This window comes from Syngnathus typhle, linkage group LG3 (assembly GCF_033458585.1).
Source record: "Syngnathus typhle isolate RoL2023-S1 ecotype Sweden linkage group LG3, RoL_Styp_1.0, whole genome shotgun sequence".
Lineage (NCBI taxonomy): Eukaryota > Metazoa > Chordata > Actinopteri > Syngnathiformes > Syngnathidae > Syngnathus > Syngnathus typhle.
The window spans coordinates 12,913,167-12,932,278 of record NC_083740.1 but is presented as its reverse complement, the minus strand read 5'-3'; the positions used below and the strand labels follow the sequence as shown (position 1 = coordinate 12,932,278).

Sequence of the window (19,112 nt, the reverse complement as noted above, 5' to 3'; positions counted from 1 at the left end):
ACAAAATCACAATTTTTAGCTGGTCCAGCTTATAGTCCAAAATATACGGTAGTAATATCCATCCATCCATCCATCCATCCATCCATCCATCCATCCATCCATCCATCCATCCATCCATCCATCCATCCATCCATCCATCCATCCATCCATTTCTGAAACCGCCTAGTCCCCACAGGGGTCGCGGGAGTGCTGGAGCCTATCCCAGCCGTCATCGGGCAGTAGGCGGGGGACACCCTGAATCGGTTGCCAGCCGATCGCAGGGCACATAGAGACAAACAACCACTCGCACACGCACTCGCACCTAGGGACAATTCGGAGTCTTCAGTCGGCCCACCAAGCATGTTTTTGGGATGTGGGAGGAAACCGGAGTGCCTGGAGTAACCCACGCGGGCCCGGGGAGAACATGCAAACTTCACACAGGGAGGGCCGGAGGTGGAATCGAACCCGCACCCTGCTAGCTGTGAGGCGGACGTGCTACCCAGTGCGACACCGAGCCGCCCGGTAGTAATATTTTTCAGCTCTTTTACATTTTTCCCCTTTGCTGTTCCCAAGATATTTCCTTGCAGTCATGACAAAGAAAACATAGTAACCAGTAGTCATTTTTAAATCAGCTTTTATTCTCGCAGAAGCTTACCCCATGGGGATTTACATCAATCAATTACAAAGTAGGACCTTGCCAAGCGACAAGAGAGAACAGCCTTCACAAAGGTTCAGTATACATAGTTACTGACATGCATAATAGTATAAAACCACATGCAGACAACGAGGGAGAAATAAAATAGAGCATTTTTTTAAATTATAAAACTAAAACCAGTCAAGGATGTTAATGGGCAACTTTTGGAGAATTAAAAACATTGGAAATAAAATATGACTACCCCAAAAGGTATCAAGTAAATGTCACGCAACTACACTAGTAAGGCACAGTTTTCCATCTGTAATGTCTGAATATCTTAAGTTGCATGTAGTGCTTGGGGAGCAGTGTTCGTTGTGCTAACAATTCCGACGTGACACACTGCTGAATAGTGCAGGCCAATCAAAAGGCCAATCTGAACATAAAGTGATAACAGGTCTACATTCATTTTTTTTTTCAGCAAAATCCTGGGTAAATTTTACTCCTTGTTCACTTGAGATACAAATACACGTTTGTGTTGTTCCTCTAAAACTAACAACGCATGGCAATCCACTTTTGATATAAAAATAACAAGAGTCAATGTACAAATTATGATTAAGCTGTACAAGTGTATAATACATTTAGAACTCACATTTATTCAAAAAGATGCATGCAATGAGTTCTGCTTTGATTCCACAAGTCTTTGGAAAACAGATTTTGACCATCTGACAATTTGTTTTAATTGGCATTCAGAAACAAGTGTTGACCTCGAGCCCACTAAACATGATGGTCCGTATACACACGTTCAACGGCATCAATTAAATCAGGGGGGCAAAGCAGTTTCCAGTGATATTTACGTGAAGGCTAGTTTAGGTTGTGCCTTATACAAGAAAATGTTTGGAGGCTCACAATACAATGCCTGAAGGATAATCAGTTAAAAGGAAAACACAAAATGCACATTCTCTCAAAACAGGTTACATAACAGATGCCAGAATTTATTTTAAATAGTGTTTGTATTGATCACATATGCATGGGGTCTTTAAATTGGAATATTTCCTTACATTGCACAACCAGCAGCATGTGACATGCTGGGGTGGGACAATCTTGGAGGGATGGGGGGAGGGGGTTCCCCGGTTTCCCCGGTTCCCCTCATTGTCACAGCATTGTCAAAAAGAATACAATGGAAAGTTTTTAACTGGCTTGCCTCTGTTGACAGTCCTGCTTGAGGTGTTTGTATTCACATTATGGGCATGTTCACATACAGTAACTGATTGTGCGTGAATAAAGAACAACAGTTGACACTTGAGTTTATTTTCAAATCAGTACACCTTTCTGTTTTATACGGGCATGGCTACAATGCAACACATTGAAACATTGATAAAGTTGCTCACAAGATGTGCAATCATGCAAACATACATGAACTGGTTAGGGGCATTGATGCAAATACAAGTGTAATCAATACTACAACTTAACTGTACTGAATGGGAGTAATTAAAAAATGATTGCCTTTTGCCGTTGTTTCTAAAGTGACAATTTGGACTGTATGTTGCAAGTAAAACAATCTGCACAAGCCTGGCGAATTGCAACACATCAGCTATAAAGGACTTGCTAACTACTTTCTCCAGTTGGACTGAACATTTGTGCAGAGAACCAAAAAGTGTTGCAGGCGCGTTTTAGTCAAGGGACCACATTTGCATCCAAAAACAAACAATATACTTTTGCTAGCGTGATAAAATATATTTTTATAAATCTGTACATAACACAAATCAACGAAACAAAACAATTAATAAACTCCATACTTCTTTCTTTTCCAAATGGAAATGCTTTTTAAAGGCTGTGCTCCTTCTGTCCATTGTAGAGATGTGTGATTAGCTGACAACAAGGCTCAGTAATTGGATTTTTTTAATGAATAACCTTATATGCTACACTGGTTAATGGGTAACTATCATACACAAGCTAAGTTGACATTTCGTACTGTTTGATTGTAGAAGGAAGCTGATATTAAAGACGGGTGCTAGGGGTTTCCAATTTTGGGCTGTTCAGTATGTGATACAAAATCAGATTCTGTCCAGATTCCATTAACACTGTTAAACCTCAGCTGCTTAATGGCCATCGGCAAACCCCGTCGAGCAGACAAGCTTGTCTGCCTCCCGTCACGGCCCATTTCTTTGCCTTAAAGGCCCTTCAGCAGCTGGTGGTGTCCAGTAGCTGCTTGGATACGGCAAGTTCTTCGTTGTCTTCGGTGGGCCTCTCTTCTAGAGGCTTGCTTTGCTTGCGTTTGGCCTTGTACACATCCCAATTTTCCGGCAAAAGATCGTTGTCGAAAACCAATATCATCAGCCAAGACACGACCATGATGGTGAGCAGCGAGAGGAGCATGATCGTAGTACGAAAGGGGAAGAACTGAGTAAGCTTGCCTTCAGCATCCAGCCGGCAGTTGGGGAAGCGGAGGATGGGCGGCAGGCCGATGAGGGGCTCGCCGCTCAGGATTCTCAAGATGATTCCCATAAGGAAGCCCACGATGGCCCCGTAAGCATTTGACGCCTTGAAGAAGAGCACGCAGACCAGCTGAGGGAACATGATGGTGTAGGACATGTCTACGCCCACCAGCCAGAAGACGAGCACACTGCTGTCCAAGAAGGTGAGGCCAGTGCCAGCCAGACCGACAACCACCACCGAGATCCGGATCACCCACTGCATCTCGCGGTCCGATGCCTGGGAGGAGACAGACGGAGCGCACTTCAAAGCGTGCTTTTGAATAAAGGAACATCTAGTGTTGTCTTGAGGCCATGACAAAGCAACATAGTTTGTCACGGGCAGACAATTTCGTTCCTCGAGGGCAAGTGTCCTGCAAGTTTTCTATGTCTCCCTGTTGCAACACACCTGATTCCTGAATGAATGATCAGGATTTTTATCCAGCTTCAACAGACCTTGCTAATGATCTGAGCAGCAAAATGCACTACGTACACATAATTGCATAGAGGGCTAGCTGATAATCAGTTCCAATACCTAAAACCACAGGTAATTCCTTTTCTATCTCCGAGCACACGCTGTTGACACGCACCTGCTTCCGGATGATGTTCTTGTAGATATTGGAGGAGAATAGTGACGCAGAGGACAGCAGGGCTGAGTCCATGGAGGACATGACAGCGGCGGCTACAGCTCCGATCCCGATGATAGACACGTACATGGGCGTGAAGTATTGCAGGGAGATGGGGAGGATGGAACCTGCTTCGCCACGCTCATATGGAGATGGCAGTCCATAGATTGTCGAGTTCCAATCTACGGAACGATTATATAAGGAGAGTTGATAAAAAATGAGGAAGCACTATAAACAGCAAAAGGTGTCACAACCGTGCCAGAGCACGGGCCGCCTGCACTTCCCTCGGCCACACCCCTTTCGTTACCGTAATGTCTGTCACCTGGTTCCTCTTGTTACCCTGTGTATTTAAGCCCTGCCCGTGTATTTCTCCCTGTCGGTGTCTACTGTTGTGATCCGTCCCTGTCCGCGCCCAGTGTTCCTGTTCCTGTCGTTCGGTTTTCCTCGGTCTGTCTGGAGGCTCACGGTCAGAATTTTAATCCTTGTCCTAGTATCCAAGTGTCCAAGTGGACTTCTGTCGGTCGGTCTGTCTGTTTGCTGGCCGTGAGTCTCTATCCCGTTTGTGTCTTCGTTTCCCCACCTGACTCCCTTCCAACTCCCTTCCCCTTCAATAAATCCTGGTCCAAGCTGCACTTGGTCGCCCTGGCTCAACTCATTCCTGACAGAAGACACCGACCATCACAGCGACCAGCGCTTGGACCTTCCTCTACCACCAGCTCCCGTCTGCGACGCCCAAGCCACGTCCGTCGTCCGAGCAGGTTCCAGTGCCATCGGACTTCGCCCATCTGCGACGCCAGATTCGCGGCCGCCGTCGGACTTCGCTCCAGCGAAGCCGGATCCGCGGCCGCCATCGGAGTGCCTCCCGGCGTCATCAGGCTCGCGGTCGTCATCTGGCTCCACCTCAGCGTTGCAGGACCCGCGGGCGTCGCCAGATTCAAGCCAGCTGCGCCGGACCCGCGATCGTCCGGGGACCCACCCCCTCTGCTGCAGCGCGTGGTGACTCTTGCCGCTGAGTGCAGTCCGGACTTTCGAGTTTCCCCCGAGTGCGGTTCTGTTTCCCCGGGTGTCCGCCGATTGCGGCTCTGTTTCCCCGGGCGTCCGCCGATTGCGGTTTTGTTTCCCCGGGCGTCCGCCGATTGCGGTTTTGTTTCCCCGGGTGTCCGCCGATTGCGGCTCTGTTTCCCCGGGTGTCTGCCGATTGCGGTTTCCGCCGATTGCGGCTTTGTTTCCCCGGGTGTCCGCCGATTGCGGTTTTGTTTCCCCGGGTGTCCGCCGATTGCGGTTTTGTTTGCCCAAGTCGCCGCCCGAGTGCGGTGCGATTCGGTTCCCCCCAAGTCGCCGCCCGAGTGCGGTGCGATTCGGTTCCCCCCAAGTCGCCGCCCGAGTGCGGTTCTCTGCCCCTAGTCGCCGCAGCCCGAGTGCGGCTCTCTGCCCCTAGTCGCCGCAGCCCGAGTGCGACTCTCTGCCCCTAGTCGCCGCAGCCCGAGTGCGGCTCTCTGCCCTTAGTCGCCGCCAGAGTGCGGTTCTCTGCCCCTAGTCGCCGCCAGAGTGCGGTTCTCTGCCCACCCGCCCCCCCGCGTGCCGTCGTGAGGGATTGGATTTTTGGGACGTCGGGAGCCGTCCCTTGTGGGGGGGGTACTGTCACAACCGTGCCAGAGCACGGGCCGCCTGCACTTCCCTCGGCCACACCCCTTTCGTTACCGTAATGTCTGTCACCTGGTTCCTCTTGTTACCCTGTGTATTTAAGCCCTGCCCGTGTATTTCTCCCTGTCGGTGTCTACTGTTGTGATCCGTCCCTGTCCGCGCCCAGTGTTCCTGTTCCTGTCGTTCGGTTTTCCTCGGTCTGTCTGGAGGCTCACGGTCAGAATTTTAATCCTTGTCCTAGTATCCAAGTGTCCAAGTGGACTTCTGTCGGTCGGTCTGTCTGTTTGCTGGCCGTGAGTCTCTATCCCGTTTGTGTCTTCGTTTCCCCACCTGACTCCCTTCCAACTCCCTTCCCCTTCAATAAATCCTGGTCCAAGCTGCACTTGGTCGCCCTGGCTCAACTCATTCCTGACAAAAGGCCCTGAATGTCTTTACACCGCGAGTCCAATTAAGAGTTGAATGTACCAGTCGATGCAGCCACAGCTCCCACCAGCACTGAGGGGATACCCAGCACCAGGCAGAAGGCAGCAGAGGCAAAGCAGGTCATTTGAGCCTGGGTGTAAGATGAGGCCGACAGGATCCTCTGGTAGAACGCTTGGTAGGCTAGACCGCCGAGAGCCTGTCACAAACACGACCAGCACGAAATTGTACTGTTTTTCACATCTCAGGAAATTAACAGCTGGCATCAAATCCATTCCAAGATCCTTTTGTGGCAAGAAATCTTAAATCCAGTACATCGTGTCGCAGGAGATATGTATTTTTACTGTCCGGTGTATATTTATGAAGCGATCCCTGACTCACCAGCAGCATGAAGTCGTCAAACCACTTGCCGGCTCGATCAAGCTCCACCGTGCCAACCCAGGGAGCCTGGAAGGTCTGGTTGTAGGCCGTCAGCGAGATGTCCACAGAGTGAGGGTTGGTCAACAGGAAAGGGACGCACACCCACTGTGTACACAACCACAAAGCTAAGTTGATTTCATTATGCACTCAGTGGAGGAAGTCTGACTGGAAACTAGGAATCCAAACCAAGTTTCTCCAGGCCCATACCATAAGTGGCGTTGCAGTATGTTTCGCTATTACTGTAAAACTGTAAGAAATATGGCTGCTGAACTTTCCCAAAGTATTTTAGAAAAATATAAAGGCGTTAAAATTTAATGTAACAACTTTACCACGCGCATCGGCTCGCAATGGTCACAAGTTTCCAGGAAAGAAACTAAGTATAGCTTGCGGGGGGGCTGGTCCATGAGCTCCAGTTACGAACCAGAACCTTTTTCAGTTCAAACGTTATTTGGGCTAATTCAAAATGCGGGCCACATGCGCAGAACTGCTATGGCGAGCAGTAAATAGCAGCTAAGCGCCACTGTGACAGCTGTTCCTAGATGGCTACATTCTTAAAGACAGCAGTTAAAATAGGCTACCACAAAACGTCGGCATATTTACTGTACCACATAGTCCCTCACTGAAAATCCTTATACAAATGGAAAGTCTGTCACCCTTTTAATACAAATATTCTGCTGTCAAGCCAATACTCCCGTAATACTCCCGTAGTTAATGCCTAATATCATTTGAAAGCGATTTGACTCAATTAAGAGCAAGTCATGGCAAATAATTGCTGAAATAACTGATCCTGCCCTTGATTTCCTTGTGGAAGAAAAGAAGTCTCCTCCCATACCAATGCATGCATCAGCGGTGCTTCTCGCCGCATATTTGGTCATTGTTTAGCTCTCACTATTTCTTTCTGTTTATTTCAATTTGCAAACGAAAGAAAAGTTGCTTGGCGGTATCAGTCCAGCCCCCCCTTTCACCCCGGGAGAGAAAAAAGTCCTGGAGCCGTCTCTGCATTTACATACCAGGCTGATAAAGATGAGAATGAGCTGGATCACATCTGTGTAAGCCACAGAGTAAAGCCCTCCCAGGAGCGTGTAGGCAATGGCAACGACGGCAGAGATGACAATGGAGTAGCCGTAAGAAAGGTCAAGGATCACACTCATAGTTCCACCTGGAACAAAACAGCATTGTGATGAGCACCAGGCAAGCAGGTTCATGGTGCAACGTACATTCATCACTGGAGACACATGCAACACATTTTTGTGATGGGATTAAATTATTATTATGTTCTAAACCCCTCTTTTGCTTTTAAATCGTTCTCTCTCCTTCTCACAGACATACAGACATACATATACATACATGCATCCACTTTTAACGTATTTATTTGGTCATATTTAATTCATATCCTGAAAAGAACAACCACATATTACAATTGCCTAGCATAGCATTATATTAAACATCTCAAAAATAAATCCTACTGCAAAAGGTGGACATAAAGCAATGATATTAAAAACAGAACCAGAAGACCAGAAGCAGCCTATTGATTGTGACTCCATAACCCTCAATAGACACTGATCATTAAAAAAAGAAAAAAATCAACAAACAAAAAACAGAAGTTTACGAAAGTAATGAAACAGCATGTGTAAAGAATGAGTAAATGTCAATAAGTGAATTTAAAAACAAGAAAATCTTGTTACTCAAACAAGGCAAGCAAAACGTCACTACCTTTACTGTTTCTTCTCCCACCTTGCCAGGGTCCCCCCAGCCGCAGCCTGCAGCCACACCACAACAATGTCCTTAAACAGAGAAGTGTCAGATCTGCACCATCTATCGTTACTTACCACCCTCTGCCCTACCGTGCCCACCCCATCCCACTTTTGTAAAAAACAATTTCTCGCTTCTTGGTGTTTGATGTTTATTTGACTGCCACGTCGTTTACCCTCTTCCCATTCATTGCATTAGTAATACTAGTCTTAACGTACCTACGGGACCCCTTACCAACTAACCTTTACGTAACTTTGACGGCAGTTCACACTTGGCGCTTAAATGCCAAAATGTTCAAGGTGGGGTCAGTCTAAGTCACTCTGTACTCCACATTCACATGTGGTGAGTGGCAGAAAATGAAACTCCAAAACACCACAGCCACCTCTATTTATTTAAAAAAAAAAATAAAAAATCCCCGTCTCAATGATGTCGCTATTTGATTTAATCCCAGTATTAGGTGGTAAGGTATATGCCAAAAGATGGAACAAAAGGTCCAATAATTCGTTTTTAGATGACTTTTAGACAATCTTGAACGAGAAATGGTACCAGTTTTCTTCCGGAAAGAGTATTTTTCACTTGAAGGAAGGGCCTGTCTGTATTTTATAGTACTGAATGTCACGTTGCATTATTTTGTATTACTGGCAGTCATAGTCCGCTCTTGAATTTATATTCAAGAAGGGAAGTGAAGCTATATATGTACTGATGCCACATGTCAACTCAATCTCTTTGGATACATTCTTATCCTTTTATTACCGAAGCCAAGGCTGGCCATGACGTAGCATTGACTGAATTGTCAAGCATTCATGGTTGGTATGCTTTACAGTTTTTGTGGCATCCTCCTTGTGTGTCGAGCTGTGCCCTTTAGCACGGCGCTAATTTTAGGATAAAAATAGATGGTGGAATGAGAATCAGGGGGCCCTTTGGCTTCATAGGTTAGGCCAGAGAATAGGGGTTGCTTAAATACACCCATGTTGTTTTTAGATCCTCTCCCGACCCAGGGACACGCTGAGTGGGGCAAGAAACACGCACACATACAAGGACACACACCACTTTCAAACGTGGCCGATACCAATTTCCTTCCCTGTGGAAATTTGACCGTGGCTGTTGATATTGGATGACGACTGACAGCATGTTTTCTTAAATGCAAAATTCTTTCTTACACTGAATAAGGAGATGCATGATGCTTGGTGTAAATGGTTGAATTTTGCCTAACAAAATTTTTTTGATTGACTTTTTAATCCCATTGGTGCTTTTTTTGTTGTTATTTTGTTTTTAATTTTTTTGCTGACAAACTTCTGTTCTGTTCATAGCGGTCATCCAAATGTCAGAAGGTTTTACTGAGGAGTGAGGTGTCTACCCAGAGACGAAATTGGTTTAATTACTTTGGACATATGTCTCAAGAACATTCCTTTTGTGGAGTGTCAGTGAACAGTTTACAGCGCTTCCATGGTGACTCAAACAGATATTACATGTATAAACATTACGCACGCACGCAAACACACACACGCAGACACACACGCACACACACGCGCACACACAAGAAGCTATGTAAAGGCATATCATTTGCATTGAAGCAATCAGTCAAATAGAAACGTTTTTCATGATACAAACAAACTGGTTTGAATAATTGATCACCTTTCACAATCAACAGGCTGCTCGATGATTAACCCCCTTTTTAGAATACCACTGGAAAAGAAGACAGCGTTAAAACACACACGCAAAAACATTAAATACACTCATAAACCCATTCGCACGGCACATCATAGCACTTACTACATCCACACCTACATAGACACACACAGCAACGTAAAGCATACAGAAATGACAGCAGGAATTACAGTGCAAAATATTGTTTCAAAGAAACAATGCAATATTTCATCAAAATCCTAGCACCGCGACTGAAGTTGTACTAAAATGCATTTGCCAATGCTGACCCTAAAAAGTTTGGGATCACTCACAAAAATAACTGATCAGTTCATGAATGTAAAAGATCAGCTTGGACAATTTAGAGCATTTATAGTCAAACATTTATGCACCCTTCCATGCATCCTGGGCTCATTTGATGTTTAACACACCCTAAAATCCTGTGCATAATAGGCACGCCCCCAAAAAAGTATTCCCAAATTTGGGGTGAGTATTATACATGGGTGTTAATATGACACAAATATATCCACCTTGTTTAGACATTTACCAGTGCATAGACAGTAGCTAGGCATGGTAGCAGGCAAAAATCATGCTATTCATCACGCTACCAATGCGATAAGGCCAACTTCAAAATAAACTTTACCCAACAAAATAATACATGGACATCAATGCCAAAGTACGCTTTTCATTTTGAAGTTGTTTTCGACAGCGTGTTGCAGCATTTTTCAGGCATTGCATCACAAACTGAATTAATAATCAAATAAAATGAACACAGTTTAATTGAGTGCAACTGCTGTATATGTTCAAATTAAGAACAAAGCAATCTGTTTTTTGTCTCCGCACACACTCCTGCTGCTCTCTTCAAAACAGGAAAAGTGCGAGTGGAGGAGTTTGATCCAAACAGTGAAAAAGAGGACAAGTTTAACCCATCATGTCATATAATGTAAAGTGAGACTGTTATGTGAGCATTAAAAAACATAGTTATGGATACCAGCTATAAGGCCACATATTATACATGGGTACAGAGAAAAACAAGTTTTAAAGATTGATTTTGGGGGTGCGGATTATACACAGGTTTGTATTGTACTTGACAGTGAAGTTTAAATATGGTCACCACCTACAAAGCAGAATAGCAGTAACAAAGCAGTCCGGACCATCACATCCGATTATCACTCTTCAGTTAGTTCCGTTGTTGCTGTACATAACTGTCATTTTGAAATGACTTTCCCTGTTACTAATTTTATTGGGAAGGATTCACATTGGTGTTTCGTGGGTAGCATTTAATGAAAGTCCTGGCCAAAATGATTCACCAACATAATGTGCAAAGTTCTTCCATTATAAAAGCGCTTTTCTTTTATAAATATCGGCTTTTTTAAATGATCCCAAACTTTTGCCAAGTAATGAGATTAGTGTTGACATGCGTGTTGTTTATAAATGTAGGTGTCTTAGCATTCTCATTACACTTCAAGAGCATGTACAAAAGCCATGCCCTTATAATTGAGGAGCTGTCCTTGACTTATTTTGGGTATGTCTGTCAGCTGAGGGATCCCGGCCCCTCACCACCCACCAGTGGAAGGACTTCACAAGTTAACATACAAGTGTAAATTCTCGTAATTTAGTCTGGAGGGCGTAGTTTCAACAAGTGCAGGAATAAGCACTCAGGGATCCATCATGGACATTTGACTACCACTACATCAATGGTATGACCTAATTCAATACGGATCTAACTTCAGTAGTTCTATGTATACTACTGACAATAATCATTCGGTCCAGTTGTAGTTTTTCTAGTGCACTGTTCATTGTGTGCTTGGATTTGTTTAAGCCTGCACGGCAGATGTCCACATAATTACTTCACACATGCAGTTCTACAGTATGAAGGAACTCACCCAGGCTGACAAGTGTGCGTGCCACCCACAGAACATCAGCGATCAGTGCAGGGAGGATCAGAGCATTGCTCACAAAGTTCCCATACTTCTTCTGGAAAGGATCCATCATTGTCACATACTTGTTCTCTCTCATGGGCTTTGCAAAGAAAAAGCCACCTGGAATAGAACGGAAAGCATTGGTGCAAAATAAAGCTGTTAGTGCAACAGAAAGAGCTGAGAATTTTCTCAGAGGAACGCAAAAATAGAAATTGGCAAAGAGGGGGTTCAGAAGAATGATGACAGTACATGAGGATGTTAAGGAAAACAAGTGTTCTCTTTAGATCAGGGGTCACCCACGTGGTAGGCCTCAAGGATCACATAAGTAGGACATGGGCCTGTTCCCAAAATAACTCACCAGTGATTTTCTTGTACAAGCAATAAGATTGCACTGTACATTGACAGAGATGTATTAGTGATACAGTATTTATCTATTTCCTAATTATGTCGATAACGTGACAAATGTCTTTGCATAACTTCATATCAGTTATTAGTCATAGCAAAAAGATTTATTGTTTCAAATGTGTGTCAGCCCTCTGCACTAATCAGAGGCCAAGAAGTAGCATTCGGTTTCAAAAAAGTTGGAGACCCCTGCTCGAGATAAGAAAATACTATCAGCTGAACACAGGAGTCCAACGTAGCCAATAGCGGTCAAGAACAGCACATGGCACCTCTTATTTCCCGATCTCACATAACGTTCACATTGTGCCAGCTATTGTGACATTGTCCCAGCAGGTCACATCACCTGTTGCAAATGTTTATGTGCATGTGTATCTCTCAGCGATTAGAGGTCTCTTTGGTTCAAGTCATCACTTTGCACCTGTTGCCTCATATTACCACCCGAAACTAATTTCTCCTGGTCCTATTTTTAAACAGAGCGACACTTTTATAGTTTGGTGCAGTCAGATGGCCGATGGTGGAGAAATTGAGGCTCTGTCAGAACTCAACAGCACTTGTTACTATAAATAAAAAAACAACAACATTGTTTGTCTTTTTCCCTCAAAACGCGGTATGAGATGGTTTGTGTTGATTTGCTGACAATTTTTATCATATTGCAACATGTAATGAAATGCTTATAAATCACCCCCCCCCCCCCTCTTAAAAATGTGCAGCATAAGTTCCATTTACATAGGGGGGGGGGGGCATTGTTGTTGCGTAACGCACAGAAGAACGCACTCCATTTAGCATCTAATTTTACCGGCATTTCCTGCTCCTTGCTGCTATTAATTTCAAAGCTTCTACACTTGTGTGCAAGTGCGTCGTTTATCATCGGGCCTAGCTACGAATCAGAAGACATTTGTCACAAAGGGGAGAACTTTTCAATTTGTGACTTCAGTATAAACAACTTCTACTCATCCAAGAAAAATGTGACAACATAAGGCACTGGCATGAGAGCCCACACTGCTCCCAATGTTGGATTGTACGTGGCTTCCGCTATACCCAAGATAAAACCTCCTCCTACCCACGTGGCTGCAAAGACAGTTTTTATTTTTTTAAATATCTATCATTTGTTGTCTTCCCACAGATAAGCCAGCAACTTTTTATTACCTGTCAGGGTGAAGACGCCCACGAGCAAGTTAATGTTCCGTCCAGCAAGTAGTGTGATCTCCATTCCATCTCCTTTGCATTTTTTCTCCTCCTTCCTGGAACGCATGGAAGCCCAAATGCCTGTGCCCAGGATCAGCAGGTAGAAGGCTGCCATCACCACCAGACCCGGCACGTTTAAAGTCATGGTTAACTATTGCCTCTGTTGAACAGGAAAGACGTATAAATATCGGCCGCGTACACAAAACAAAGACAAATTGCACGTGTCCACTCAACATTAAATTTCAAAATATTTGTCTTAGCCTGGTACAAAATGTGATAGGTGAGAAATGATGGGGTCTGGTTAACATAACTTTTTAGCACATCCTTAAAATAATTCACATCGAAAAGTTTTCTTTGAATGAGCGGACGAGGAAATGCAACAGCAGACAGATTAAAAACGGGCTGGAAATACAAGAGAGTTAAAGGTGGTCTCACAATACCGTACTTCAGAAAACGGTGGACAAACAACTTGAGTGATCGATCAGAGTAACTTGGAAAACAAAGTATTTTTTCAAACATCTCGACATTAGGACACAGGAGAAAAAAAGACAGAGCCTCTGTTCAGTACAAAAAAAATGCATTGTAAGACCAAAGTCAAATTACAACTGCCTCAAGAATGTATGGACATTAACTTGCAAATGAGTACAGGGTAGAAAGGAAGTGTTTGTCAAGGCCAGGGAATAGAAAATAGAAGCCAAGTGGAATGTTGTGTACTATGTGTGTATGCGTGTAATTTTGTGCAAGGTATAGAAGGAATGGCTGACGGACCGGGAAAGTTGCCAAAGGCAACAAAAACTCGCTTATATGGCTCATGTGATCTACAAGTGTGTGCACTGCAGTGCGCGGCTTTTTATCACAGCACACATTGCAGAATTCAAAACGTCGGGCGGAAACCTCCAACATTTGTTCAATTTGATATTGTTTGGCAAAATTGACACTATTGGTCAGCCCCTCACGTGGGTGCGTTATGCGTACAAAATGATTACCCAATCTAAAGTGATGCAAATGGCTTGCGCTTTGTGATTGTTTTTTTTTTTTTTTGGTCCCTTTGAAAAGTGATGGTTTGGGAGATGCGAGAATTCTACTCGACGCCAAAGTGTGTCTATTTTGTAAAGAGGGAGTCGGTGCACTATGTTCATAAGGGAAAAGGAGACGAAAATGGTTTTATAGCTCAATTCTTCTTCTTTTTCCAGATCCAGACAGCAGAGGTACACAGTGGAAACAGCGTTGTGCTTGTTTCTTTTTTACTGTACATGGTTGCCAGTTCTAAATCTCAACTGCATAAAGCACAGTAAAAACAACTTATGTCTGGCGTGTCCAAGAGCAGTGCTAGTGTATACATATACAGTACGGGCAGGGAAGGAGAATTCCCTTAGGATGCTGTTATTTTTTACTAGCTTCTAAAACACACAGCCCACAGCAGGTCTAGATGACACAATCATCCTTCTGTCAGCCACTGTGTGCACAGCTAATACACCATAATCAATCATTACTGCATTAAATGCTGTCTGAGTTGCCCAAATTCATTTATACTAGTTGAGGAATTAAAATGGAAGAACAAACAACCCTGATAGAGAAAACATTGTAGAGCATCTTGTTTACTAACATGTGGTAACTGCCTGAAAGTTTTCAGAAGTTGAATCTTAATATTGAAAATGATATTTGTAGTAGTGGTTTTCTCAATTCAGACAAGTGCACATTTAGTTGTTTGTAGATGGCTGGTTATTTTGGGGAGTCTCCTACTTGACTGTATGCAAGATATTTCACATTGGGGTGATGTCTGGATTCCTTCATAGGGATTGGACTGATTTTGAAGTTGGGGGAGGGGGGCTCCTCTTATATCTACACCCTTAAACACTTTTAACACACAGTAAAATTATAAGCCAAGGAACTCTGGCTGTCAGGTGGCTGAGATATCGGCAGTCGTTTCTTTCTCCCTTTTTTTTTTTTTTACCATGATGGTGTATTGTAAACCACACATCTAGAAAAAAAACCAACAACACCTCAGACATTCATTGTTAATGTTTGTAAAATCCCAAGATCCACATTTTTTTTTGAATGTCAGCTAGTGGGAAACATGATTGATTTGGTGTAATTATAAAAACCGTGGACTACTCATCTTTGGGCCAACTTTTTTTCTTTTCACTTCTGCTGTTGGAGATACAGTAAACATTTCTCACTCCAGACGCATACATTGAGTGCAGCGGGCGTACTCGCATGTGTAATTCGCCGCCACACACGTGACAAATACAGTACAGTAACAAACACTTTATTGAATTATCTCAGTACATATAAATTTCTCTCACTTAGTCTGGCCCCAAATAGTGGGTTGGCTCTGCGTGTTTATCTTATCTGACGAGTACTGTTGACAGACACTGATCACATCACTCTTGTAAGTATTCAGTATTACATATCCTACTGTATATACTGTCCATACTGTATTTTTGGACAAGTCACTATTTACATGTTTTGTGGCTTTTCTGTTTTTTTCGAATGAGCGACATGTTTTCTATACTGCTCATGTTTGGTGCAGTGCATTTTTGGCTGTGTGTACTGTAATTGTTTAGTTTTGATTAAATCATTAAACTATCCCAAATCTGTCATTTTAACCGCTTATAATATGAGAAAGATTGCTATTTCAGCAGGTGAAATAGGTCAAAATGGTCATTTGGCCTCAACCCCAAAACATCTTTGAAATTCCCATTAAAGGAAGGTAATGCAAACATTTTCTTTGTTATAATATGATCTGTGCAGTCCGATTGTGAAAGTTTCAGTTGTGGAATAAGAAATAAACAAGCAAAATCCACCCGTTTTAGCCATCCCATAGTTTTCAAAATAGAAAATGTCTCTCCTAATACATACACTCTCACAACAGCTGCAGCTTCATAAAACACTCAACAGAACACGTAACGTAACAGATCGACAATAATAAAATTTAACATTGTTACAACTTACAACCACCAAGGGGCTAGATCAGGGGTGGGCAATTATTTTGACTCGCGGGCCGAACTGGGTTCTAAATTTGGACCGGAGGGCCGGACCAGGAGCAGATGGACGTAGGCGTTGTGTGAAGTCATATAAGCGACCTGTAAAGGTCATTGCATAAAAGATCTTGGCCTTTAGTAAGTAGTAAAGCATGGATATTCCAAACAAGTTTTTTTGAAAACAAATGCATTTATTAACAGCATTAAAATAATAATAATTCACTAAAAAACTGCTATCAGTGATTCTCATAAAATACGACACTGTTATTATGAATAACAATCTCCATCACTTCAGTGCCTGCAGGTCAGATTAATGAAAGATGTTTATTTTATGAGATCACATCAAACGGCAAACATTCTGACCAAATATATCATCTTGAAGAATCGGTGAAAGCATACATCCAAATAAAGTAATCAAAACAGCAACACGGTGAGGGGTATCTGAAAATCAGAGCAGAGTTTTAACTCGCAAACACCTGGTAACAGAGGTGAGGAAACGGGAAAAACCTCCTTAAAGTAAGCCTTGAGAACTTTACAGGTTAAGATTAGTCGCAAATAGGTGGTGCATCAATGTCCTTGAGCATCCTGCATTGTTTGAAAATGAGAATGGTCGCTAGTTTCAATCCCTGCTATGTGTACAAATCATATTCAAAATGCATTTTTTTTTTACAATAAACTTGAGAGCCTCCCGTTCATTTTCAGTGGGAACAGTGTTATTGGTCTCCCTTTTTTGCTAGTGCGTCATAGTCTGGAGTAAAATTTGTTATGGCAATTCTTAGGCGAGATCCGAGGTGTTGGTCCGTTTACCTTGATCTGTGACGGGTTGATGTTGATGTGGCTGAACGTCACGTCGCGTACGTCGAGCCAAATTGGCCACTCTTTTTTTAACATTCGGCACTCACTTCTTTTTTTCGGGCCACTCATTTTAATGGAAGGATTCCAGGGGAAGGTTTGTGGGTGGCTTTAGCGCAAAACTGCATCTGAAAGCTCAGCGCGCGAATTATAAGAATGCTGTCGTCAAAGCCCACGCTCTAAATTCGGGACTGATACGAATAGAGCGAGAGTGCGCCAAGTCCGTACTACTGAGTACGTACACGCACTTGTGAGTGTGCACCGAGCTTTCTGACACGGCTTCCGGTAGTAAATGCGCAGGCGAGCGCTTCGCCATCTACTGGGAAAACGCAGTCATTGCAGGCAAAATGACCCAAATAAAAAAGTTTAATAATACAATTTGTTCAGGGTTGGCGGGCCGGATTAAACGGTCCCGTGGGCCGGATGTGGCCCGCGGGCCGTAGTTTGCCCACCCCTGGGCTAGATGGATTAAGGAATTTAGGAATGTTATTTTTTTATTGAAACTTCTGGAGTGCAAAAATTATGCATCAGGGGGATACGTTCCTCAGTATAAAATAAGATTTTGAGGTAGGTTTAAATACAGAAAAAGTTACTGCTTATAAATTTAGGGAATTTCTATACAGGGTATTTTATCCAACAGAGCAGCCGCAATTAAACATGTATTGTTGACAGGATATACAATTGACCACCAATTGACATTTGAAGTTGTTGCATCAGAGGGCTCAATGCAACCTTCGGCAACATTTGGCTGCCAGACAGCTGGCAGAGCATTTGTTTATTGCCAGTGTAACTAGAGTAACTTTAGACATGAGGACGCTCTCTGTCTAAATAAGCCATGTCCTCTGATACAGGTGCAGACGTGTGACTTGGCAATGCCCAGCTATTACTATCTATGAATACCTTCCTCCCTAGCCACATGTCTCCATTTCCCTTCCTCTCAGTACTTCTCCGCTGTTGCTCACTATCTTCTCCATCACGCCTGTAATCTTGTGGATAGGTAATTTTCCACTGCTATTAACACCTATGGCCAAATTCCATACAATCACTTGCGCTCATTATTAAAAAAGTAAAAAACGTCTGATGTGTGTTAAAGCTTCCGTGAAATGTGACCTGTGTGTTTTGTCTCATAAAGACAAAAAAAATGCATATCTATCTATCTATCTATCTATATATAAAGTATATAAAGTGTGTGTGTGTGTGTGTGTGTATGTGTGTGTATATATAAAAAACAAACAATTTTTTTTTATATATATATATATGCCCATTTTATGAAGAAGTCTAAAGTCTACAGAATTTGGTTTCGAATTGGGACAGACAGTTCTGATACCTTGGTACAGGGGTGTCAAACTCATGTTTTTTGCGGGCCGCATTGTAGTCATAGCTTCTTTCGGAGGGCCATTATGACTGTCAACCCAAATAAATGAATGAGCACTTCATATTATATACAGTAAAAGCTACAAAACAAACTGACAAATAACTTGTTTTCAAATCAGATGCGTGGATTACACTTATTTAACAATTTTTGCAGTTATTTGTTTCAATAATGTGATCTTTTTCAAGGCTACACACGCACACACGCACACACACAGACACACAGACACACAGACACACAGACAAAGACACAGACACAGACACACGCGCGCACGCACGCACACACGCACACACGCACACACGCAGACACGCAGACACAGACACACGCACGCACGCACACGCACGCGCGCACACACACACACACACACACACACACACACTCCAAGCAGTGTAGTAGTGAGAAATAATCCCTGGGAGATAAAATTCACAAAAAGCAAACTGGCTGTACACTTTGGTGAGACCCTCTAGTTATGTGGCCTCAAGAGTATTATCACTCAAGGCTATTTAGAGAATGGTTATGTGTGCTGCTCTAACTTGAAGACAAACGGAAGCAAACAAGCATGCATACATTATAATGTAAATGAAAGCAACATTTAGGGCACATCGCATCTGAACAGGACATAGGTAACATACCCAAAACGGTGTTACACAGAACGTCTCAGGTCTTTGTGATGATGGGCGGTGGAAGAGAGAGATGCTATTCTTACAGGTCACAGAACACACCAGATGATTGAGTCCTTCCAAAGAGGAAAAAGAAAAAAAAACATGCACTCAAATGGAATGATGTTAAACACTGCTAAGGAAAA

The 19,112-nt window shown here is 43.3% G+C and overlaps 2 protein-coding genes across 5 annotated transcripts in view; both read right to left on the bottom strand.

The window, feature by feature from the left end:
- LOC133151093 (multidrug and toxin extrusion protein 1-like) overlaps positions 1–19,112 on the bottom strand; it is a 306,257-nt gene that overhangs the window by 269,849 nt on the left and 17,296 nt on the right. The gene's annotated exons all lie outside the window — the stretch shown is intronic.
- On the bottom strand, positions 1,756–12,547 carry LOC133151719 (high affinity choline transporter 1-like). Of its 4 annotated transcripts, none has more exons than XM_061274982.1 (8): positions 11,477–11,530; positions 9,582–9,632; positions 7,908–7,978; positions 7,205–7,353; positions 6,156–6,299; positions 5,820–5,973; positions 3,675–3,892; positions 1,756–3,325 (listed from the first exon to the last, which is right to left on the bottom strand). In XM_061274982.1, the coding sequence occupies exons 4-8, from the start codon at positions 7,343–7,345 to the stop codon at positions 2,795–2,797; spliced, it is 1,188 nt and encodes a 395-aa protein (XP_061130966.1). In that variant the 5' UTR covers positions 7,346–7,353; positions 7,908–7,978; positions 9,582–9,632; positions 11,477–11,530; the 3' UTR covers positions 1,756–2,794. The 4 variants fall into 4 exon arrangements, with proteins under 4 accessions (XP_061130966.1, XP_061130968.1, XP_061130964.1 ...); XM_061274984.1 differs by having other exon boundaries at positions 7,908–7,954; XM_061274980.1 differs by lacking the exons at positions 7,908–7,978; positions 9,582–9,632 and having other exon boundaries at positions 11,477–12,547.